The sequence below is a fragment of the Dryobates pubescens genome, chromosome 33, assembly GCF_014839835.1.
Source record: "Dryobates pubescens isolate bDryPub1 chromosome 33, bDryPub1.pri, whole genome shotgun sequence".
NCBI classification, from domain to species: Eukaryota; Metazoa; Chordata; class Aves; order Piciformes; family Picidae; genus Dryobates; species Dryobates pubescens.
Window position 1 is genome coordinate 4,188,148 of NC_071644.1, and position 24,370 is coordinate 4,212,517.

General features: G+C 40.4%; 1 protein-coding gene across 1 annotated transcript in view; it reads right to left on the bottom strand.

Annotated features, from left to right (window-relative positions):
- VPS13D (vacuolar protein sorting 13 homolog D) overlaps positions 1 to 24,370 on the bottom strand; it is a 96,461-nt gene that overhangs the window by 40,929 nt on the left and 31,162 nt on the right. Inside the window, exons 31-59 of the mRNA XM_054175784.1 lie at positions 23,692 to 23,957; positions 23,384 to 23,517; positions 22,612 to 22,767; positions 21,839 to 22,064; positions 21,344 to 21,418; positions 20,186 to 20,392; positions 19,626 to 19,715; positions 18,162 to 18,302; positions 16,844 to 16,966; positions 16,134 to 16,208; positions 14,520 to 14,625; positions 14,021 to 14,173; positions 12,972 to 13,107; positions 12,167 to 12,214; positions 11,327 to 11,477; positions 10,446 to 10,656; positions 9,270 to 9,517; positions 8,423 to 8,614; positions 7,691 to 7,817; positions 6,676 to 6,818; positions 5,738 to 5,868; positions 4,894 to 5,069; positions 4,645 to 4,768; positions 4,213 to 4,448; positions 3,370 to 3,478; positions 2,619 to 2,779; positions 2,175 to 2,283; positions 1,148 to 1,327; positions 361 to 477 (exon numbers count right to left, since the gene is read on the bottom strand). Coding sequence (XP_054031759.1) covers positions 361 to 477; positions 1,148 to 1,327; positions 2,175 to 2,283; positions 2,619 to 2,779; positions 3,370 to 3,478; positions 4,213 to 4,448; positions 4,645 to 4,768; positions 4,894 to 5,069; positions 5,738 to 5,868; positions 6,676 to 6,818; positions 7,691 to 7,817; positions 8,423 to 8,614; positions 9,270 to 9,517; positions 10,446 to 10,656; positions 11,327 to 11,477; positions 12,167 to 12,214; positions 12,972 to 13,107; positions 14,021 to 14,173; positions 14,520 to 14,625; positions 16,134 to 16,208; positions 16,844 to 16,966; positions 18,162 to 18,302; positions 19,626 to 19,715; positions 20,186 to 20,392; positions 21,344 to 21,418; positions 21,839 to 22,064; positions 22,612 to 22,767; positions 23,384 to 23,517; positions 23,692 to 23,957 — 4,351 coding nt within the window. The remainder of the gene's footprint in view (positions 1 to 360; positions 478 to 1,147; positions 1,328 to 2,174; positions 2,284 to 2,618; positions 2,780 to 3,369; positions 3,479 to 4,212; positions 4,449 to 4,644; positions 4,769 to 4,893; positions 5,070 to 5,737; positions 5,869 to 6,675; positions 6,819 to 7,690; positions 7,818 to 8,422; positions 8,615 to 9,269; positions 9,518 to 10,445; positions 10,657 to 11,326; positions 11,478 to 12,166; positions 12,215 to 12,971; positions 13,108 to 14,020; positions 14,174 to 14,519; positions 14,626 to 16,133; positions 16,209 to 16,843; positions 16,967 to 18,161; positions 18,303 to 19,625; positions 19,716 to 20,185; positions 20,393 to 21,343; positions 21,419 to 21,838; positions 22,065 to 22,611; positions 22,768 to 23,383; positions 23,518 to 23,691; positions 23,958 to 24,370) is intronic.

Below are 24,370 nucleotides of genomic sequence, written 5' to 3' on the forward strand. Positions count from 1 at the left end.
GGGACTTTAGAGCTGCCTTCCAATACCTGGAAGGATCCTACGGAAAAGGCTGGAGAGGGACTTTTCATGAGGGTGTCCAGCAACAGGACAAGGGAGAATGGTTTTGAGCTGAGGGAGAGAAGGTTTAGACTTGATCTTAGAAGTTCTTCAGTACTAGGGTAGTGAGACCTTGGAATAGTTTGTCCAGAGAGGTTATGGATGCCCCCTTCCAGGGGATGTTCAAGGCCAGGTTGAATGAGGCCTTGAATAACCAAGTCTAGTTGAGAGGTGTCCCTGCCCACTTCAGGCAGGTTGGACTAGATTATCTCTAGGGTCCCTTCTAACCCAAGCCTTTTTGTGATTCTAGTTGCAATATCTTACCTCCAATTCCTGCTCTGAATCTGGATTTTTTAACTTGCGCAGATCTTGTTCCGTGACTGGAAGCTCATCTCCTTCGCTGGACAGTCGCTCGTTTCGGCGCTGGTTAAAATCTGTTATCTGAGACACAAACCCATGAGCACAATCAGCACTTTCCTGTTTATAAACAGTAGCAATATTGCCCTACCTTATAAAATGATCTTTGCAAAAAAATAAGTACAATGAAAATATTTGTTCTCATTCTTGGTAGTTTGATTTCCCTCCCCCTTCACAGCATTGTTTGGAACACAAGCCCTGTGAGGAGAGACCGAGGGAGCTGGCGTTGCTTAGCCTAGAGAAGAGGAGACTCAGGGGAGACCTTATTGGTGTCTGCAGCTACCTGAAGGGAGGTTGTAGACAGGCAGAGGTTGGTCTCTTCTCCCAGGCAACCAGCCCCAGAACAAGAGGACACAGTCTCAAGCTGCACCAGGGGAGGTTTAGGCTGGAGGTTAGGAAGAAGTTCTACACAGAGAGAGTGATTGCCCATTGGAATGGGCTGCCCGGGGAGGTGGTGGAGTCACCATCATTGGAGGTGTTCAGGAGGAGACTTGATAGGGTGCTTGGTTTAGTTGATTAGGTGGGTTGGATAATAGGTTGGATGCTATGATCTTGAAGGTCTCTTCCAACCTGGTTTACTCTATTCTATTATAAAGGTAACCTTGGGTAAGAGTTTAGAGATGCAATAGGGAAAAAGGTGTTTCAAATGTAAGCACATAAATAAACCCAATTCTAGTTAATTCTAGAATTTCACCTGTAGAACTCTAGTTGGCCCATCTGGGATGACTCTAACAGCTAGCACTCCTGATCCAGGCCTCATCTTTTGGTTTATGAACTGCTGTTCTGGAGGAACTGGCCCCAGAAGCTCAACTGAAGCATCAGGACCAAGAACAACTTCTGCTCCATCATGAAGACCCAGTATTCCTCCCTTTGCCTGGAGAAGAGTAAGTTTAAAAAAATGAAATTAGGTGATAAGAGACTTCAGATAACTATTTGCACACATTAATTTAAAAGTGTATTTTAGTATCCTCTCTTTACTCTTTAGAACTAAAATAACAGCAGATCAGAAGCATTTTACTTGTTATTACTAAAGCTTCTGGTAAGTCATGTTTGATCAGCCTGGCAGCAGGATGAACCAGCCAAGATCAATAATTAAGTATTCCCACTGCATATTCAGAATCAGAAGCTACCTGATACCATCATCACCAAGCATCAACATTATTTTGATGTTTAGTTCTAGACTTTGTTAAAGCAATGCAAGCCCCTGTGCCTACAAATTCCACCAGCAGCAGGCAGAATTATCAGATAGTTTGCAGGTGCTAGTTGTCTGCAAGTCAGAGTTTCCTGGAACACAAAGAAAGAGCAGAACAGCTCAAACCGCGTTTAAAATTCTTATTACCAAGCTGTTGGAACCATGACTGGCAAGTGCTGGTTTTACACAAACCCTGGCTTCCATCAGTGATACTGACGTAATCTGCAGCATTTTGACATCTGGGATGAGTGACAGTATCATGACTACCCTGTTCACTTTCAACCATGATGCACTATTAATTTCCTAATTGTTTTCTTTCCCATTAATAGTACAAGATCCTCAACTGTTGAAATGGATAAGAACATTCAAACATGAATTTAAACCATCCAAGCTGTTTGTGCAAGTCTGGTTTCCTCTGTATTCTGAGCTTCAGCCACACAGCTTTTAGTTCCTTTGAGTGTTAAGCCCAAACAACTGTCATCTCTATCAGCAAAAGTCAAAATGAGTTCAACATCAAATCAGTGCTGACCTGGACAACAAGGCCATGAATACCACAGGTCAGCTTTCCATCACGAAAGCTCCACGTCTGGGTAGTGCTGCGCCGTCGGTCAGGCTTCCTCAGCATCAGGGGTTCGTACCTGCAAGGACAGGATGCCACCAACACTTAGAGGATTCCATCCTGGCAGTTCTACCCTTGAGATATGTCAGTGGTGAACACTTGCTACAGCTGTGTTCAAGCTCATTTTCCTAATCTCACTTCTGAACAATCTGCTGCTGAAAACAGTTAGCCATGCCTTTAAAGAAATTGCCAAGTCACCAAAGTGACTATGAGAACTGTTCACAGACACATAAAGCTAGCTCAGTCACAGGCCTTCAGAATCGTTTCTTTCCTCATCCAGGGGTGTGCTAACTGTGCTTTCAAAGAGATGGTTAGAATCTACAGCAGTTTCCTGAGAAATTCTCTCAGCAGTACCTGTTATCTGTGACAGCTGCCAGGCCTGCGATATCTAAAATCATAGAAGACTCCACAGACCGAGGAGAAGGTTTATGGGGGTTATGAGGAACTGAAGAACCTTCATGGCAAATCATTCCTGTGTCTGTCATTCTCCACAGCTGGGAGCGTTTTCCTGGTTCCTGTTACAGAAAAATCCAAGACTTAAATGAACACAGCAGTACAGAGCAAGTACTTTTGTTCTGTTTTGCTATCAGATGCTTTGAATTGTAGTTCTGGGAATTACTTGTATATATTTAACTTCAGAGCCCTGAACTACTCTGTATAAAAACTTCTACTCCAATATTCAAACAGTGTATATCCACAGCCTTGGTAGATGCAGAGCTCTGTTTACAAGCTGGTTTTAATCTCAGCAATATTTAAATACATTTTCTATTGCTTAAAAGCTCCAGAAGTAGACTTGGCTTGCAATGCAACCAAAAAGGGAGCACGCTCTACCTTGTGACTTCATTAGACCCTTCAACTTACAATTACCTCACTTGGTTGCCTTACAACATTCCTTACTGCTTGCATTCCAGCTGCCTTTTCTGTCTCCTTGACCCTCATACAAGTCTTATATGGAAACAACACCATAATGCAAGCAACCAGAACTGCAAGAACCTGCTGCTTTCAATGAGGTCTCTCTCCACCCTTTAAAAGTTACCATAAAAACGTTCTTATTTATTCCTTCTCCCAGCATATCATTTTACTTCAGCACAGTGTGTCTTGGTACCTTCTTTTTCAACACAACTCGTTGAGTCTTTGGAGAAACATCAAGGACAAGCTCTGCATATGCAGCATCCTTATTTGATGCAACTGGTCTTGCACTTGGCTCCTGTGACCTAGAAAACATCATCATGGTTATTTTTAGTACCTGCTTTCTCTGTAAATCGAATGAGACCTGTACCAAAGCCCAACTGAGGAAAGTTATGCTTCCAAAAGAGCCAAAAATTTGTACTGTTGGTTTGGGGTGGTTTTTTTCCCCCTGTTGTTTTTAGAATTACTAGTGTAAACTGTTAATCTGAGCTCATTTTCAGAAGAGGCTTTAATTTCTCACTGTGACTATCAACTTCACAGATATTAAGATGAATTCCCAAGAAAATTTTCTACCTTGTATTAAAGAAAAGCCACAAAAGCAAATATAAACCTCCCATAGCTGTTTTCAATAGGGTATCAGCTACTGAGAATTTTACATTCTCAGGCATGTCACAAATGGCTATGTCCTGTAGTCAAGTGCTCTTAATCCACCAAATGAAGTCAGCCCCCATACATGACCCTAAACATCCCTATAAGGCAGGGGGTGGTCACAGCAGATGCCATGTTCTAAATCTTTCTCACTTTGTGACAAAATAATGACAAGCTGCACCTATGAAGCTAAGTTACCATGACCCAACGAGGTAAGGCACGCAGACTGCCAGACTCAGTTCTGGCATTTCTCCTGCTAGCTACAAGGCTGATAAAAGGTCAGCTGCATTTGGAAAGCTTTCAAATGACAACCATTAAGAGAATATTAACATAAAGCCCAATGAGCATCATGAACACTCAAAATATCTTCATCTAGTACATAAAGAATTACCCTGAGAATGTGTATGCAGCAGCAATGTAAATGAAGTTCTCATAGTACAGCTGCTTGCTGTCTTGGAAGTCATTCATGCTGCAGACAATATTTGAGGAGCTTGCCCCTTTAACTGTCAACATTATAAAAGGTGGTAGAATAGGTTCATCCCATGCATAATCCAGAGAGGTCATGGGCTTCACTTCAGTGTACAGCCTTGGCTCGACGACACGGTGCTGATTAAAAACAATCGGGACCTGTAACAGTTATGAAAGAGGATTGAGTTTCACACAGATATTGTTGATCAGATCTTATGCTATCATTTGTTAACACACTTGAATTTTATTTCATTACACAGCTCCCTCTTCCAACAAATATAAAAGAACTATTTTCCCTTTTTTTTTTTTTTAAGTAGAAAACTGAAGACAACAGTGAGTTGTGTTGCTCTTTTACCTTGGAGAAATTGTCTATGCGGAAGGGTGGAGGCAACTGATCCGTGTCGCTGAAGGCAATGCGGTAGGTGGCTCCTTGAAGAGTGATTTCTACTCTCAAGAAGTAACATTTTCCTAAGGTGTCCCTGAACAAGAACAAACAAGTGCAAGGGAGGTAAGCATCTGATCTCTGTCATCCACAGTCAGAAGTGTCAAACAGTTGCTTCTATTAAGAAATGGAAACCTGCTGCAGAAGCTTTCTAAGAGTTACCTCATGTTGATATGGAAGGAGTTATTTTTGTTGACCTCAAAGCCCCCAGACCAGACACAGTTTGGGACATCCATCAGTCTCACACACAACAGCTGATCATAATCGTTACGTGGCCAGTGGAACACGACGCTGGAACCAGGCAGTGTGGAGATATAGCCATCAGGATTGGATGCTCCCTAGAATGAGGAATTTGTTAACAGATATCCTGTAGGTATTAAACCCACAGCACTGATCTCTGTACCTCTCAAACACAAGCACAGTTAATTATTCTGTCAGGTGGATGCTGGTATTAGAATAACAAACATCCTCGTAACCAGCCAACAGTACTTCAACATACTGTTCTCTTTAGGGGATGGAACTTATCAATACTTAAAGGTTGGGAGCCAAGATGATGTTTTTTTCAGTGGTGCCCAGTGACAGTACAAGAGGTGGCCCTGGGCAGCCTGATCTAGTTGGAGGTGACCCTATTCACTGCTGAGATGTTGGACAAGATGACCTTTGTGAGCACCTTCCAAACCAATGCAATCTGTGAATCCAAAGAGGTAATAGGCACAAACTTGAACACAGGAAGTTCCATCTAATCATGAGGAGGAACTTCTTTACTGTGAAGGTGGTAGAACACTGGAGCAGGCTGCCCAGAAAGGTGGTGGAGTCTCCAACTCTGGAGGCACTCAAAACCTGCCTGGATGCCATCCTGTGTGACCTACTCCAGGTGACAACGCTCTGGCAAGCAGTTGGACTGGATGACCTCCAGAGCTCCCTTCCAACCGCTAGCATTCTGTGGTTAGAAGATGCTGTGACTAGCTACAGGTATTGTACTAACAAGTAATAGGCAGCAGCTTACCCGTCCCCTGGCAAACTCCTGCTGAAGAAAGGCAAGTTTGTAGCTGGATTTGTTATCCAACAGGTAGCGGGGGGCAAACGTCACCATGCATGTATCGATGTAACGGCCTCTGCCTTTTTTAACATCAATACCTGGTAGTGAAGGCAAGTTAAAAACAAAGCTATTACTTACAAGAGAAAACTAAAGACATGTGCCACAAAGTATTTCACACAACCAAAGCTCTTTTTCTTGCTTCCTGGGATGTGCTGCTTCTGCCATACATTGAAACATTATTTGAGGAGTAAACATAATTTCATGCCACCAGTTACCGTTTCTCAGGGACAATTTATGTATCATAAGCACTGACTATTAAAAGAATACCTATCCAAACCATAAGTAAATCCATTAAAGTAATTATTCCACATATAAACATATGTAAAAATCCTCAAAAATCACTGTGGAGTAGCTTCCACACTTTCCTTTGATTATAAAATAAAAGCTTCTGAGGAGATTGTATTTTATGTACACTAGCAGCACATGGAAGACAAGTTCCACTCTTCATGTCAGGCTACAGAAGCAGCACAAAGTAAAAATCAGAGATTTAGCACATGGCTGAATTATTACAGTGCACAGGCCACTCAAAATTATCCCACACAGTGATGTGGATACTTAGTAGTAACACACTAGGGGAAGAAAAGCAAAGAAACAGAACAAACAATTTGTAAGTACAGTTATTAACACCCCCTGATGTAACATAGAAAACCAAATACAACAAAACTTATTTTTAAGCTAATTAAATTCAAAACAAAGACTCAAAAATACCTAGAATGCTACTTTTTGCTCAATAGTTTTCTTTGGACCCTCAAAAATCTTTAACATTTCCCTGCTGTAAGTGGGGTCACTGACACGATGTCCCACCAAGGTCTACAGCATTTCCCAATGGTTCCTACCACACGTACCAATGTTATAAATGAGGCCTGGCCTGTTGCCATGTTGGATCACCTTAAGGGCTCTGACACCACTACCACCATCCAGGGAGAAACCCTGGCACCAGCCAGGCATGCCTTCAGGATGGATTCCTTTTCCAACCCGCATTGTACAACTAAGGGTAAAAAGAAAACACAAAGATTGATTCATTTAAATGAAGGATCAGGTATCAACACAGTGCTGATGATCAAACACATTCCCAGATACAAAACCAACATGTGTGTCTTAAAATGAAACCATTAGAATGCAGCACAAATCTCTTCTTGAGTGATTGATTCTGCATTTCTGCCATGAGCTCTTTGAACATACTGCTCAAGATTCAGCAACCATGTCATGTAAAAGGCTTGCTCCTTTTACTGACCAGAAAGACATGGGTGTCTTTTTTTTAATTTGAAAGAAAAACTTGGAATAGGTTTTGGTGATAAATTTAACTGTTGCCATTTGAGCAAGAATCCCAGAACACTGCAGATAAATTTACTTTAAATCATGCTCTTAATTCTTGGAGAAAGCAAGTTCTGTCCTTGATGTCAGCTCCTTTCTTTCCCTTCTGAAATCTCAACACTGCTGCTGCATGTGGACTAAGTGACTGCTACTACTCTATCAACATTCAGAGCTCAGGATTAAGGGTTTGCAGTGGTGTTTATGGGGTTTTTTAGTTTTATTTTTTCTTAGTGGTAACAAAATCGTTCACACAACAAGGTAAATCTCTTCCCTGAGGTCTTTGATTTTCTTCCAAAAGAAGCACAAGTTCAAAATATGCAAAATAAACCCAAAGCAGCTTGCAGACACAACAGCATTAGCCAAGAAAGGAGCTGTCTGATTTTCTTATTTCATTGTTTAGAAACTTAATAACTTAACAGATATCTTAATAAGGAAAGACTTTTCCTTTGTGATGCTCTCATTAACGTATCAGTGCCCAATCCTCTGTGAATTACTTTCATACTTTCTAAGGCTCCTCCTGTCTGCTCTTCTTGCAGTATTACTTACAGGTTTGGCTGTTCTTTATCAGCATAACAGAACAGAAGTGGGCTGAGGCTTCTAGCAAGCTCGTGCTCTTCAAATTGACCTGCAGCATCTGTTTTTGCATTATCTTGTCTGAAGATAAGTGGTAATCCTTTAAGTAAACACACACACAAAAAATGGAGCGTCAAAGTACACTTCACCTTTGCACAAAGTGAGAACAGTAAAAACTATTTCAAATTAAGGAGCAACCTAAAACATTTTGGTTGCTTGCAGACTAATGGCTCCTACTGCGTTCTCCTCTGTTCTCCATTTAACCTGCTCAGCAGCTGCAGCTATGCAATCTGATCCAGGCAGAGAAGTTCTTCTAAGCTCTTTAAGCGCCAAAAGATGTTAACACAGAATAACTGCATTCACTTCCTCAGGCATTTCAGGCTTTGAAAAGCACAACTTAACAGTGATCTAACCTATGTTGATTTATTAGAGGTACAATAGCTGAGGTTGGAAAATCTGTAATATAGCAACTAAAATGTCTAAGTTAACTGCTTTAACATTCAGCAAACAACAGCTGATGGCACTGTCAAAAAAACCCTCACAATTTATATTCCTGAAGCTTTAAGTTGTGGACTCTTACCATGTGCTAACTCTTAAGTAATGTTTCAAGACTCTATTTAGCCAGAAAGTAAATCAAAACACTGCATCACATCTTTATTTTCCAGTCCACAAACACAGCCATGAATGAGAATACTGGAAACTGACCTGTTTTGTTGATTAGCCAGTATGGTGCTGAAATGAGTATCTTCAGAGAGCCTTCAGCACGACATACAATCCTTATGGTCAAGTTCAGCAGCCGTTTGTTGACATCATACAGGCGCATCCGCACCATGTAGTTCTGTGTGCCAGGAGGAATCAGCAGCTCTTTGCAGATGGGGAAGTTTTCTAGCAAGACCCCTAGGAAAATAAGAGAAAGCAAAATAAAACATATCCCCTCAAGAAACAGTAGTTTCTGATGACCTTGCAGGTTGGCATTTCATATGGCTTGATCCCTCTGAATATTCCATATAGCTCACTCAAATTAACTTCTAAATCTGCCCAGTGTAACGGCCTGTGATCTCATGAAGAACCCCTTCCAGTCACAGGCAGTAGAAAAAAACTTTTGTGAAGAACCCTGCTCAGGGCTAATTTCTACTTTAGGCATCAGAAGTCCAGCCAGTGTTGAGTAATTCCTGCTGTGCTCTCAACACCAGCTACTTCTGTCAGGATGAAAAGAGCAAACCCACCCAAAATGTTGGGAATTTACATGATTTATTCCATTCTTTATCACTGTTCTCTCCAGTTTCCACTCTCAGGAAAATGGAAAGAGTCTCATAAGGAACAGATCAGGAGAGCTAGGACAGATTTGGGGAATAATGGTAGTTTCAGTACTTCTTTTGGCTGTGTGCATTTATTATCTGTGGGAAGCCCTCTACCCCAAGCAAACAGTCATATGAATGTTTTAGTTTTATTAATTTCCCATTCTTGCATTATGGCTCCTTGTACAAGGAGCAGTTATATTGAAGTACTCCTCAAAGAGGGTCAGAACGTGGTACCTGAAAAAGAACCTTACCAAGCTCAATGTTCTGGGATGTATCAGCCGTGTGCAGCGCTGCCTCTTTGCCAGGTTTTAACGTCCCACTAATTGGCATCCCCTTGACGTAGAACTCCAGCTCACAAGGTAGCAAGTTACAGATGACCACCGTTGGCAAGAGATAAATAGTATGCCCAGGCTGTCTGAAAATCTGTTTAGCACTGTCAGAAAATATGCTGGAAGGCATGTAATCTGGGTAATTTTCTTTCTTTATAGCCACGCAAAACCTGTGAGGGCAGAATTAAGGGAGAAATCATCAGTGAACTCCATGGAGTAACTGAACCCTGTCCTTGTGTGCTGCAGTAAACCCACAACATGCTGTAGCTTCAGGACTTAGAGCAAAACCAGCATCTTGAACTGTTCTCCACATAATCACTTTGGAGTTGGGTCATAAAACATTTTGTAGTTATGCCCAACTTTAAGACGGTAGCAGTTTGCTGATTTTAATTGAGGAATTAAGTCACTCAAAAACCACTTGTGTGCTCAGAGACAGAACATTGCTTTTCTATATTATCAGCTTTAAAACCTTCTTCCATAAACTCACAGAAAAAAATGCTATTAACTGACTAAAAAGAGATTTTAACTACTGAAAAACTACAGTCCTGTCTTTAAATACAAATGCCGAATGTGTCCTTTTTCCCAGGGGACACATCCTTGCTTTGGATACCTGACACTTCAGTTTTTCAGTAGTTAAGCTAAAAACTTGGGTAAGTAAACCTTTATTTTGAATTATTTGTTATTTTCCCTTCCTGTGATATATTCAAACACAGCGTATTAAGGAATGAACTATGGAACAGGCACATAGCAGTAACTGCAGAGTATGCAAAATGCATTTCCTGAAAGAACTTCCATAGTCTCAGACCAGATAATTTAACCTAAGGCCACATTCTATTTTCTAACCTTTTCTTTATTACCAGTGAAAGTTAACAGTGTGCTTACTTTGTACTCTCAGACAGGCACGGGCAAAGGGGCCCTGCAGAGATACAGCAATTATGCTTCAATGCTTTCTCATTGTTCAAGAGACCAAACAAAACATCCCATTACACTGCAGAAACTTTCACTTCCAAGTACTTTCTTTCCTATTAGTTACTTAAACAGTGTTTCATTTATCAGAAGATAAAACAGCTTATAGAACTATAATTATGCCTGAATTACCTGAAAAATCTGCTATTTTCAGACTCCATTGAATGACACTCTCTCTTGCTGCTGCATACTTCTGCTGTCTTCTGAACATTAGTCCAATGAATTGGGGCCTTGCAGAAGAAGACTCCCATTCCTTTTGGCCTGACTTGCAAATGCCAAGATGTAAGGTGCAATGGAATAGCAAAGGAATCTCCTGGCATAACTGCTGGAAGAACTACAGGTTCTGCAACCAGAGAAGAAAATACACACATCAAAACAGGTTCCTTTAATGAAAAGCATAAATAGTAAGTCTCTAATTTCTGAAGCAGCACATCTTTTTTTTAGCATAAAACACCAGCTAATTTCTGTGTTTCAAACACCAAACCTCTCTTTTAAGCCTTATTAACAGTCTGGCAGCAGACAAATTTAGGTGTGTAAAGCTGAAACTGGAAATAAAATTTGCTGGAATTAAAATTCTTTATCCTTGGATGTTTCAGTGCAAATGCTTATATCCAAAAGACCTCATTCATTACATTCTGGGTACACTAGTAACATATCGCTACACTTCTAGCCTGCACCTTAGCATGCCAACATCTGAAACAGGCCTTAAGCAGTCGAGTCTAATTGAGAGGTCCCTTCCAATCTAAGCCATTCTATGGTTCTGTGATTCTACTGCTGAAAGACACAACATGCTATGAACAGAAGGAAGATTCAGTCTTCACAGAGCTTTTCCTGTTTAACTGAACAATAAGGACGAATCCTGTTGTGTCCTGCAGCTTACCTTTCTGAGCATTTTCTTCTTGAATTACATTCCCCCTCCTTACTTTTTGGTCAACCATTAGTGAGAGCAGTGAATCCTCTCGGGGCAGAATCTACAGATTCCCCACAGTATGAAAGGACTATACAAAACTTACTGTCAGGAGCAGAAGGACTGTCTAGTCTCAGTTCCATTGGTGTTTCCAGCTTGTTCTTCACGATCAAGGCTGAGCGCACTGTTATCACCTTCCGAGCACTACCTTCCATGGTAACTTCAAACACCACACGAACTGGAGGCAATGAAGAAAACTGGAAGATATTTAAAAGCATTAAGAAGCTCAGGTAATGATAACATCTAGAAGAGGGACACCTCAGTTTTGAAGCATTAACTGCTGGAGTGAAAACATGCCAGCTGAGTCCAGCCACACACAACACCTAAGGTGTATATATAGCTCTATACTAATGATTCAGAATCCTGTACCTCCTCCTCAAAACACAGTAAAATTAACTATGAAAAAGTAATTCTAAACACTAACAACTTTGTTTTCTTTTTCAAAGCACTGCAAGTTCAAACAAGAGTCATACAGATACAAAAAGAATACCTGATGAACTGTCTCCCTACAACACTATTTAAAATATTCATGGAGGTTGAATTCCAAGCCTTGTGTAATTAACAGTCACTCATCATTCCACCTGTCAGAAGTGAAAAACAAGGTGGAACTTTCTTAAACTATTCACACAGAGTCTCTGTCACCTCAATCCTGAAAACCACATTTTACATGGACCCATGCTGGAATTCACAGGCTGGAATTTAAGACCCATTCTTCAACCAACCATTTACACTGGTGAGGAACGGTAAGTCCTGTTAAATTTGTTCTGACTTGACAGTTCATTTTGTTTGCTTGATTTTTGTTTCCCTTCTACTGAAGAGGTTCTAGAAGGATGGAAAAGCTCATTCACTGCAGAATTATACTCAAAAAATGGAAATAGATACTCACGTAGACTTGCGGATGGATTATGTTTGTTCTACTTATTGGGCTTCCAAGCTGGGAGGAAAGTAAACAAGCAAGTTAAATTTCTTTAACTTTTAAGACACTACTCTCAGTTATAATGCAGAATGCTACATCACAAGAATAAACTAAATACTTCCATCACTTTGTTTCTGATCAGCTTGGAAACGTGTAAGAATTGTATCAGCAAAACCTGTTTGCAATATTGCTTTAACAAAGAAACAAAGCTGAAGAAGGTTGTTTGGTAAAAAAAGCCCTAAAAGATCTCAACTTCACATTTCTTCAGTGCTCAACAATTTTTAGTAGTCTCAAAACTTAACTAGTTTCGAAATCCACAAGAACATTTTCATGCTTGAGCCTCAACCACCAACTGCCAGCCTGCTGATTACTACAACTGCATTCTTCCTTCATGACAAGTGTGTTTTGTCTAAGCTGCCCTGTATTTCAACAATCTCTAGGTCAATGGGAAATCACCAGTGTTAAGTAAATTAAACACATGAGAAATATTCAAGTAATACAGGAAATAAAAATAGCTGCTGAAATGCTATGCTGATCTAAGATTTAATCTCCATGAGTCCCTGATGCTGTCACTAATACACCAGCTCTGTTACTGGAAGCTCTGACTGCTCTGCAGTTGTGCTATACAGAACTGTCAGCTAGGAACCCACCATCTCCAAACTCTCCAATCCAAGCTAACTGGAAAGATGACAACCTCATACGGCAGCTGTTTTAAGATTAAAATCTTGGAAGACATCAGATTCCACCCAAACTAAGGCTCCAAATCAGAACTTACAGTGGAGGAGGAAGAGTTCTTATCTGGTGCAGCGTATCGGAAAAACGTTCCAACCTTGTCTACAGAGACTGGACTGACCTCTTCCCAGCCATTTACTCTCACTTGCAGCTGATGAATTCTTAGATCATGTGTGTGCCTACCAGGTGAGATCAAGTGCAATTACTATTAAGCATTATTACAGATTGTAAACACTGAACAGTTCAAAACAAAAATATCTTCTGGATTCTGAATGAAAAGAATCTCACTAAGAGTCTCAAGAGCTTTTCCCTTTCATGGATAAAGGCAGATCTGATTTTATCTCTGTTCCATTGTTCCACCTTCCTTAATGAGCATAGAGAAGTACAAATATGTCATATAAGTAAAATTAAAAGCATGCTACCTGTTTGTTAGTAAGTTCTTCTGGTTGTAACCACCCATAACAAGCAAGGCCCTCCCCAGTGCTTTAGAATGAAGGACACAGAACCTGTCTTTTGAAAAGCTCATAATGATCGTACTCAAATGCAGCAATGGCTGCCACCAATAGCAATACACACTGATTACCAGAGAATGGATAATGTCCCTCTATATGCAAGTTTTAAATATTTAAAACCAAACCATTAACAGCAGATTAAAAACAAATCCACTTTTTATTTAGGATCTGAAATTGTCCTCACAACTATAATCCTCTGCATTCTGTATCCAAGTGCGTCAGAGCACATCTCAGTCTGGTCACAGAATCCTAGAATGGCTCAGGCTTCAAACCATTCCCTCTTGTCCTGTGGCTAGACAGCATTATGAAAAGTCCCTCTCCAACCTTCTTGCAGGATTCCTTCAGGTATTGGAAGGCAGCTCTAAGGTCCCCCCCAGAGTCTTCTCTAGGCTGAACAAACCCACTTCCCTCAGCCCTATCCTCATAGCAGAGGATCATTCCTTGGACCATCTTTGTGGCACCCCTCTGGGCTTGCTCCAACTCTATGATGTCCTTCTTGTGCTGGGGACAGCAGAACTGGATGCAGTATTCAAGATGGGGTCTCACAAGAGCAAAGTAAAGGGGAAGAATCACTTCTCACCTGTGTCTGAGTTTCCCTCTGGCTTCAAATTCAAATGGAACCTCTTCCCCAGTAATAACTTCCTGCCATTCACTGACATTATGGGCATCATCCAGCAAGGTCCCATTTTCCCCAGGAACAACACCTGGACTCCCACTGTGGGACAGGGCAGCCCTGTGAAGAGAATCACATCAGGTTACAAACTGGCAAAATGGCTACTTCAACTGACAAGTACTTTTCAGTCTGCCTCAGTCTACAGAAGTCCTGCAGTGAACACATACGTAAATCATGAATGCATCTGACTGGTTTTCACATTATGTTGGGCCACTTCAAAAAAACAGAAATCTTTTATTGTACAAGTAAAACTCACTGCTGAAAAAAGGCTTAGTTAAGAAAGACTGGGAATTGCCTATGTTTCTCTGCAAGGAAACAAAAGCACTGAAAACAACAACAGGGTTTGGCTGCTGTGTTAGAGAAGCCAGACAAATATTGTCTAAGTGATCCCCCAACAGCTTCTTACCGTGTTGGAGTTGTAGTTAGGGTAGCAAACCACAGAGTGCATCCAGTGTGATTTCTTAGAGCAAATGGGACAAATGGCTGCCTACGTTTGGGAGTCTTCATTTCAGCTATAAAACAGGATAAAGATTTGTCTAAGTACTTATGAGAGAAGCATTCATCAGATCCTGATGTAGGGTGAGACAAAACAGCTGGAGAACCACAACCTGCACTAACTAAAACAGATCAAAGAAACAGGGTAACAGACTACTAAGGAAAATGTAGAAATTCACTATCTATTACAGAAATAGTACAAACAGGAAGGCTTGCCCTGCATTACCTCCCCAGGTACTGTGCTTAATCTACAAGTTCTTTGTTTCTTCAGGTTAGGTCTCCTATAATGTCTCCAGTTCTAAGTAATATGTAGAAAACCCATCTAAAAACAGCAACTTCTCATGCACATCCAAATGCTCACAAAGTATTAAACACATATTCACTTGTAATTAAGATTTATGTTCTATTTGAAGTGACAAATACAAGTCTTTTATCCTCAAAGACTGATCAAGTAGAAATTATTTTCCTATAGAGGATAGAGCCAAGTAAAACAAAGGGTAAAAAATAATTTGCATGCAACCAAAGGTAAGCTTTTTGTTAAAATGCTGGGACAGCAAAACCTCAGGAGAAGAAACTTCACCCACCATACCTGACTTCTTTCAAGCATGCATTGCTAACAAGCACTCAAATATTACTCTCATTTTCCATACTGCAGTAGGTCAAGAGCTGTGAAAATACTTAAGAGGGCTTGGGCTGAAAACCCCCCTGTCAAATTCCAGTAACTTACTTAAAAATGAAGACAAATGTTTTCTACCTAAATGCACAGAACTTCAGTATGGAGAAGGAGAAAGGCACACACAGTAAATCAGCTGCTTCATGAAAAGAAAGAAATTCAATCTGCTCCACAGAAATGACCTGCAGTCACTCCAAAGGCTGATTGGTATCAAGTACTTCATGTTCTGAAGCAACTTTTCTACAGGGACAACATATTTATCAAGTGTGTGTCTTCCATCATCTCAAAAATTAAAACCTCTTCATTTTAACTGGATGGTTTTGCCCAAAGACTGTGCTGTCAAGTATAAACCAAACAAATTAACAAGGCATTTATTAAGAATGCCTTATTTCCTATGGCTTATTGAAATCAGCTTGTTCCTTCTGAAGGCACCTGCTAGATCAAACATAAGTGGGTATATTCAACACACTGCTAGGTATTTTTAGGATATAAAATGGGATCTTGTGATTTTTATTATGCTACCACATCATACTACTCTGTCTTTCTAGAAAATGGACACTGAAGAGTTAGTAACTCATATAACCTTCTAAAAAATATATTCTTCCTACACAGAATTAGTTATCTTTCTCCCATCTTTCCTGAAGGGTCCAGAGAGGAACATGGGAGAAAGACAGGATGACAGCTTTAAAGCAAAGCAGCTGTTATGCTGTCTGGTTTGAGGTTTTTGGTTTATTTTGTATTTAAATATAGAGGCCAATCTACCAGCAAGTCACATATACCACACACTATTTACTGTACAAGAGCCTTTCAAAGAAGAAACAAACCCTTTTGTCTCTCTCTGCTATACAGTACCTCTAGCATAGATCTGATGCTCTAGGTTAGTCAAACTGGCTGTACTCCTAGTTCTAAGGTAGACAAGAGGAAGGCCTGGCAGACAGGAAAGACAAAGTTAGCAGGTAATATAAACCACACAGGCAGACACTACCCCATCACACATCATGCCTCAGGAATGATACAGACAGTTGGCAGCATGCAGTGTTTGAGTCCCTGCCCATTTGCACACACCAAGTTGGCATTTGAATGGCTAGATTTTCTTCCAGACATAACACTGGGAGAAAAGCAACTGGAAAGACCTGCCAGATAGCAAGAGCTATTATTACTCAGAGAATTGTTTCACAAATGTAACAGTATTTTTTTCCAGAAATGCAGGTCTTTGGGGGCACAGAAAGGAAAAGATCACCACTGAACTGCACATACCCTGAACTCAACACTAATTTCATCTGTGACAGGACAGTCACTCATTAACTGGGAAAGTGTGACAAAATAAAGAGTGGAACTAGTAGTGCAAAGTTAGCACTGAAGGATAAGTAGCCAGAGAATTTTTGTTTTCCTTTAAAGAATTGAATCCAATTGAACAGACAACAGCATTTTTGTCTTTTTGGCCAAGTTATCTCTAACAACTCCTTGCATGCTATACAGACCAGATATTTCTGTTTGTAATCCATTAGACAGTGTGTATGTCAGGACTGTTTCAAATAATGCGTGATTAATGAATATCATACTCTGCCCAAAGCATGGTGGATCCCCTGAAGCACCCATCCAGTCTTCTGAACTGACCACATTCACTTCTTTGTCCTGTTTACAGTAATCTTCCATCCATGACTGTTTGGTACATGTGTACTGTTCTAGAGGAAGAGAAGCACAGGTGGCATTAAATGAAGTAACTGCAAAGTATCTCAGCTTCATAACTCTAAAGCTGCTCCTCTTTAATGGCAGAAGTTTTATTTCACTGCTTTTTCCATGTGCTGCTTCCATAAGATAAAGACAAACAAAAGCTCATGAAATCACAGCAGTGTCTTTGAAACCAAGTAGTTTTATATTCCTAAACCTATTTTTTCCCAATTTCACTTTTGGGGGAATTCCACATTCTTTAGATACTCTGTGGCAATGTCAGAGCTTTCCCAGAGGGGGCAATTGCCCTTAAACATTTTCATGTCAGAAGTAGTTTCTGGTTTTATTTTTAAGCAGTACATGCCCATTCCTACATTACTATCAAGACACCAACAGAGCCCACTGACACGGTATGAAACATTAGGCAGCTTTACTAATTGTTATCACTAGTATAAAGAGCCGTCATGGGAACTCTCAGGAATCACTGATTTGCTTGTTTTCCTCATACCTTGGTCCCTCTTTCTACCATCCTGTAGACCTTGCAGGAAAAAGGAATAAATATTCAAGGAATAAGGAATGTTCTTCTGTTAGATTTGTGAACTCAGTGGTCTATAGTTTTTACTATGACCACCGAGTTACCCAGATTTGCATACAGAATAAGCAACAATATTCCTGGGAAATGCACACAGTCAGTCTCACAACGCAGAAGCTTACAGGAAGTTTGAGTTAATGATGAATAAAGTATTTTGACTTCCTGAGTGGGAACTGACAGCTCAGAGACTGCAGAACTGAAGTGAGAAGGTTCCCCACTACACCTGTCGGCGTACTGAAAAACAACGAGCTGATGAAAATATTTTTAAGTGCCATAAAATGTGGAAAGCTTTAGATGAAAGCCTGTTTCAGGTTAAAAATAAATTTCAAACAACATATGAATTCTATCAAATTCCTATGACCACAGAAAGAACTCCTACTAACCTCTAAAATATGTAGCTCATGTCTTTACACTTTCACAATATCTGATAAAATGCAGGCTGCCTAAGTGCACACCTGTGTACAGTATCATGTGGAGTATGCAAGGACTTTTGCCAATACCCACTCCCTCCCTCCATCTAGGGGACACCAGCAGGACTCAATTAGAAATGTCTCTGCACTTCAGTGCAGTGAAAAAGAGACTCTGTGGTGACACTCTCAGGGAATATTCCTCCATACCTATGAAGACAGAGGTGATGTTTATATCCAAACGGTATTTAGCCTTTACTTCCAGCTTCAGCCGGGAAGGGTGGAGGCGGCTCGATGCTTGCTGCTGCCAAGAAACTGAACATGGCCATGGCTCAATAAATGGCTCCCAGCCTGAGAACAAATAGAAAAGGTCACACATTTGAATGTGGACTGGAATACGGGAATGTTGTTTACATATGTAAGTATTTGATAATGAAACTTGAATGATGAGATCCTTTACTTTCAAACTGTACTCAAGATGAAGCTGTAGGCCTACAGATTTCATATACTAGCTAATGCAAAGTTGCATCAGCAACTTCACTTGAAACAGGGTATATCAGGTGTAGAATCCTGCAGAAATACCCTAATTCCAAGGAAAGCATTAGAAGGCAATCACAGCTCCATATTGAAATTCATACTTCCTACAGGAAGGCTAGAGAGGGACTGTTTAGAAGGGCTTGTAGCTACAGGATGAGAAACAATAGTTTGAAACTGGAGCAGGACAGATTCAGGCTGGACATGAGGAGGAAGTCACGCACAATGAAGGTGGTTAAATACTGGAACAGGCTGCCCAGAGATGTGGTTGAGGCCCCATCTCTGGAGACAGTCAAGATCAGACTACGTGGCACTGGGCAGCCTGATCTAGTTATAGATGTCCCTGCTGACTACAGAAGGGTTTGGACAAGATGAGGGCACCTTCCAACCCAACTCAATGTCTGAACCTGTTAAACTTAGCCACAACTAAGCTCTCTGGATTATTTTTTACATGCTTTTCACAGAATTATACATAGGTTGGCTCAGCAGTCATTATCTCAAAAGACAAAAGTTTAAAAGCTATTTAGACAAAACACCCTATGTATTTTTTAAACCCCAAACCCCTCCCTTGTTATTGGCAGGTAATTGGTTATTGTCACTGATTTTATAACAGAAAATGTAGTTTCTCCATTCAGAGGAAACATACAAGTAGACTACTTCTTTTGTCAGTGTCTGACCTGTAATGAGGCATAACTTGCTTTCTAAAATCTCAGCTATAAATTCTGATGGTGGTTTTATGCTAATCCATTGTTTTCAGTCTAATCATCTACCCCGAGGAGCTTTTCCTAACTGAATAAATAACAAACTGAACGCATCAAAACAACCAAATACTAAAAAATGAGCAGTGAATACAGCTGGTTACACAACTGTCATGTTCTTGGACAACCTTTTTATGTAATTACATTTGAAAACTTGAGTGCAACTCTCCTATCAGCAACCTCTCTACTTCCCACATCCCTCCATCTGATACCAATTTAGGCTATCTTGTCTAGCATCTCATGTTCTCACACACACCCCAGAGTCAATCTTTCACATTCCCTTATATGCGTTTCAGGTTGAGCCAATTTCAGGCTACTTTAGGAGGCAAGGCAGCTCTCCTAAACTGAAAATAAAGACAACAACAACTCCTCAGTACTTCACCTGAAAGCTCCCGATTGTAATAATCTCCAGAGAGGGTAAAACGAGCACAGCCTTCAGGGTTGGCTCTCAAATGTTGGAGAAAATTCAAAGCTGCAAAGTAGAAATAAACAAATATTAATGCTACACTAATGCAAACCAATCAAGTTTCCCAATTTAATGAACTGTTAAGTAAGTAAGGGAAGGTTCTCTTGTCTGAAATGGTACAAAAAGCATTTGTAAATGCTCTTCAAATAACATTTACAAACAGCCATGGTGTTACAACATGGGGCCTCCCCAGGGTTCTGCTCAGGACAGATTCCATTTGTTATGTGATATATAAAGGGAAAACAACAATCTTAACCATATAACCATTGCAATCTTCTTCAAACACAACTTAAGCTAACAAACCCCAAAAAAGTAACAAAAAAAGAACCCCTATAAAACCAAAACCCCCCACAAGCACCACCACAATGCTGTCAGATGAAATTTCACAAGTCCCAAGGAAGAAGAGCATGGTGCTGAACTTACACAGTATCTGACAGTCATTTTAGGCAACTCACTTAGTGAAGTAAAACACTCACATGAAAAGGTTAACTCAGCAAGGGGAACATCACAGTCCATGCAGTCATCAATGAAGCAAATGCATATGCTTTCAGCTTTTACTTCTACACCAGAGATGAACTGAAAAGGCACCATCCCCTGGCTATCTCGCCCTGAAGAGCTCAGGGAAACTGATTTCAAAGGTTCAGCATTCTTAAATAACCAGCTTGCTGCTTTTTTCAAGTCACCTTAGATGAAAAAACAGAACAGTCAATCAATCACCATTTACTTTCTCAATGAAATGTGCCTCAAAAACATACAGAAGCAAACTAATTCCCCTCCTTAGTAAGTACAGCAAGAAAGCAGCAGTACCCTGGATGTGCTCTATTTAACACAAATATGAGAAGGTTATAAATACATTGGTGTTATCTAGGAAGAAGAAATGTGTTTTGAGTGCCAAAACAATAGAAAACTCTATTAATACTATGAATGCCTCTAAATACAGTGAGAAACATGACAGTGCTAAAGAAAAAGAATCACTTGTGCTAAAGCTTCATAGAATGATGGAATCATAACATGGCTTAGGTTGGAAGGGACCCTAGAGATCATCTACTCTGATCTCCCAGCCATGGGCAGGGATGCTTCTCGATTTGGTTGCCCAAGACCCCATCCAGTCTGTTCTTAGACACCTCCAAGGAGGGGGCATCCACAGCCTCTCTGGCAACCTGTTCCCGAGTTTCACCACCCTGGTACTAAAGAACCTCTTCCTAAGATCCAGTCTAAACTTACTCTCCCTTTTCTCTTTATGTATTGCATCTAGAAGTAGGTAAAATACATGATTCAAAAAGGGAGAAATGTAAACGTGCTCTGAAGAGAAAAAGATGGGTAACAGCAAGCAATAGGTACCCCATAAAAGAAAAAAAAAAAAGAACCACCAATAACAACCTAACCCCCCAAACAAAAATACAAACACCCCACACACAAAAGGCAAGAAGAATCTCTAGGAGGTGGGTTCGACATAGCAGTAGGACAGAGAAATGAGAATGCTTAAGATCGTGTCAACACAGAGCCAGAGTAAAGAAGAGAAGGAAATACCTGCCTGTGCTGCATCAGGTACCTTACAGTCTGGAACTTTTTATTTAACTGCAGGCTAGGTAATACAACAATCTGCAAGGCCAACTAAGACTATTTGAGGTTACCTTGGCAGATCAAAAGAGCTTTACGACAATCTTCCATACTGAATCCCAGCTCCTGGAGACGAGCCAGCTGTACCTCTGTAATGGAGCAGTTAACCAATCATAAATCCTTGACAGTTACCTACTTGTTTTCACTTCTAAAATTAAGATATATGTGTATGAAAAAAAGAGGGTTGTTTGCTTAAGATTGCAGCTGCATAAAAGCTCACAGTTCAGCACTGCTTTTACAAGTAAAACCCAAACCCCTAATGTCTGCATTCTAGAAACATGGGTAAGTTTTGTTCTCCTACACAAAGCAAATCTACTCTATGAATTTCTTCTGCTGGGAATAATTTTTTTTGGGTAAACCAACCCTCCACTCAGAACACAATTACTTTACTCTGAACTCCCCACATCACTCCTAAGTGCAGTAGTAGAGAAGAAACCCCTTTTCACTCGTGTGCAATTCCCCTTTAGATACAAAAAACAACAGCTTCCCTCCAACAGTTAGAAACGTACCAAGAACAGGATCCAACACACGTTTGGATATCTCTCTGTTTTCATGTGTCGAGGAGGACGTCTCAGCCACCAGTGCTGAACTTGAAGCAGTAACAGTATTTTCACCTATCAATCCACTTGAGTCAGGCATAGCAGCACTGGTCTGTTGAGGTATTGACTTTGCAATTGCCAGAAAGAGTTGAACATCATTGTAGGACAGTCTGATATGCAGGGCTTGCAACTGAATCTAAATGAAAAATTCAGAAGTGAAGATTCAGTTAGCCCTTTTCTACATATTTTTTCCATATTCTGGACTGTAACAAAGCTTTTCCCAAAGGAAGACAAAATTTCCTATTAAAATCTGACGACCACACTGTTTTAAAGCTCCTTATTATTTACTAACAAGCAAAAGCATGAAAAGCTTCCATCAGGGGGGAAGAAGATTCCTTTTGTATAATGGTTAGAAGCCTCTAAATACATTTCCCCTCTGACAGACACTGAGAGAGAGAAAAATCTTTTTCTTTCACGTATTAATAACTCTCTACTGTTATCAGCCCATTTATTTCTCCACTACTTGTCTCCATATTACATCCCAGAAATCCCTCCTTCATTATCACTAAAAGCATTTTCTACATCCTTGTTTCTTTGTCTTTTCCATTTGAGGAAAAATTTATCTTTTTCTTTTTTTGATGCATTTGGAATTATTCTGTTGAATCCTTAGACACAGAAGCCCATGCTAGATCATAATCTGATATTCTCTATTGCTACAGTTTTATTTAGGCTTTTAACATTACCTCTAGAATAGGAGGAAAATCCTCACTATTGAAAGCATCCAACAGTCCTGAACCACTCGGGTAGGAAGCATTCCCAACAAGTTCCATGTGAATTTGTACTGGATCAATAATTGACAGTGCAGTCTCTTGTTCATTTCCCAACCGGCATGAGAAAACCTAAACATTACAAAGGATTTAAAAACTGAAAGAACTGAGAGAAGAGCTCTGGCAAGAACCTCAAAGACTGAATGTTACAAAACACAAACTATTTGTAAACTTGAAGACAGCAGAGATTCCAAAAATCTTTCCAGACAACTTATTCCAGTGCCCATCTATGCTGGAGGCTAGATTAGTAACTAGCAATATTCTGAGAGTCACAGAAAGGTTTGAAGGGACCTTAAAGACCATCCAGTTCCAATCCCTCTGCCAGAGGCAGAGACACCTTCCACTAGACCAGGCTGCTCAAGACCCTTGGCTCTGAACACTTCCAGGTTGGGGGTACCCACAACTTCCCTGGACAACCTGTTCCCTTGTTCTACCACCCTCGTGGTACAGAACTTGTTCCTAACTCCCAATCTACATCTCCTCTTGTCTAATTTCAAACCATTGCCCCTCATCCTATCATTACAGGCCTTTGTAAACAGTCCCTCTGCAGCCTTCTTGTAGGCCCCTCCAGGTACTGGATATATTACTTTACTAAGTAATACAGAAAAGGTATTTATTTACAGTAAAGTATATTCACAAGCTCCTCTAATTTTGGATGTTTTGCAACAGCAAATTTATTTCTTCTTACCTCAATACCAAACAAACTACCAGAGAAAGGACGATCCAACAGCTTGGGCTTGTAAGTGAGAACAGTTGTCCCCTTCAAAATGATTGCGTTGGTATCGAAGCAAGACATGTCCTCAACAACCACAAACTCAGTTCCTTAACAAAACAAAAAGACAAATCATGAACAAGGCTATTGGAAATACCATGAAAGTATTTTAAGCTTTTGCAGCAGGTTTTCTGTCCTTTAAAGGACCTTTCTTCTCTACCAACACAACATGGCTTTGAATCACGACAGCTGCTAAAGAAGCACCAGAGCCGACTGTAATTTACCTGTCACATTAACCTTGACCTCCAGCTGTTTCTCTGCAGTGACAGGTAGTGATGAACGTTTTGTAACCACTCCACTCTTCACTGCCTTGGGAAGCACAGCTGTTTCACTGCTGTAAGTGCGTTGTCGGGAAGCAAAGGGATTTTCCTGCTTTCTGGTGTCTCCGGGAGTATATAAGAAGTCATGAACCAGTAACAACCAGTCAAATATCAGAAACACACGGAGATTGTTCAGAACGACTGTGAAACTGGAGGAATCCTTAGTAGACCTTTTAGGAAGGGAGAAACAGAAATAAGAACTTTACATCTTGCATCCAGCATCAGAGAACAGAATAAAAGGATCATTTTGGTTGGAAAAGACCCTTAGATAATGGTTGGACTTGATGATCTTAACTCTGCCAAGTTTGTGCTAAACCATATCCCTCAGCACCACATCTCTGCAGCTTTCAAATACCTCCAGGGATGGGGATTCAACCACCTCACTGAGAAGCCTTTTCCAGTGTTTGAGAACCCTTTCAGTGAAGAAATTTAAAATATACATAGATTTAAAATTATGCAGAAAACAATCAGTATCTAGCAAGTAAGAACTAAATGGAACTTTTTAGTTTACAGAGTGTCTGGCCTTTGAAATACATAAATTGTATTTAAACAGTCTGAAATTCATCACATCTGTACCCACAGA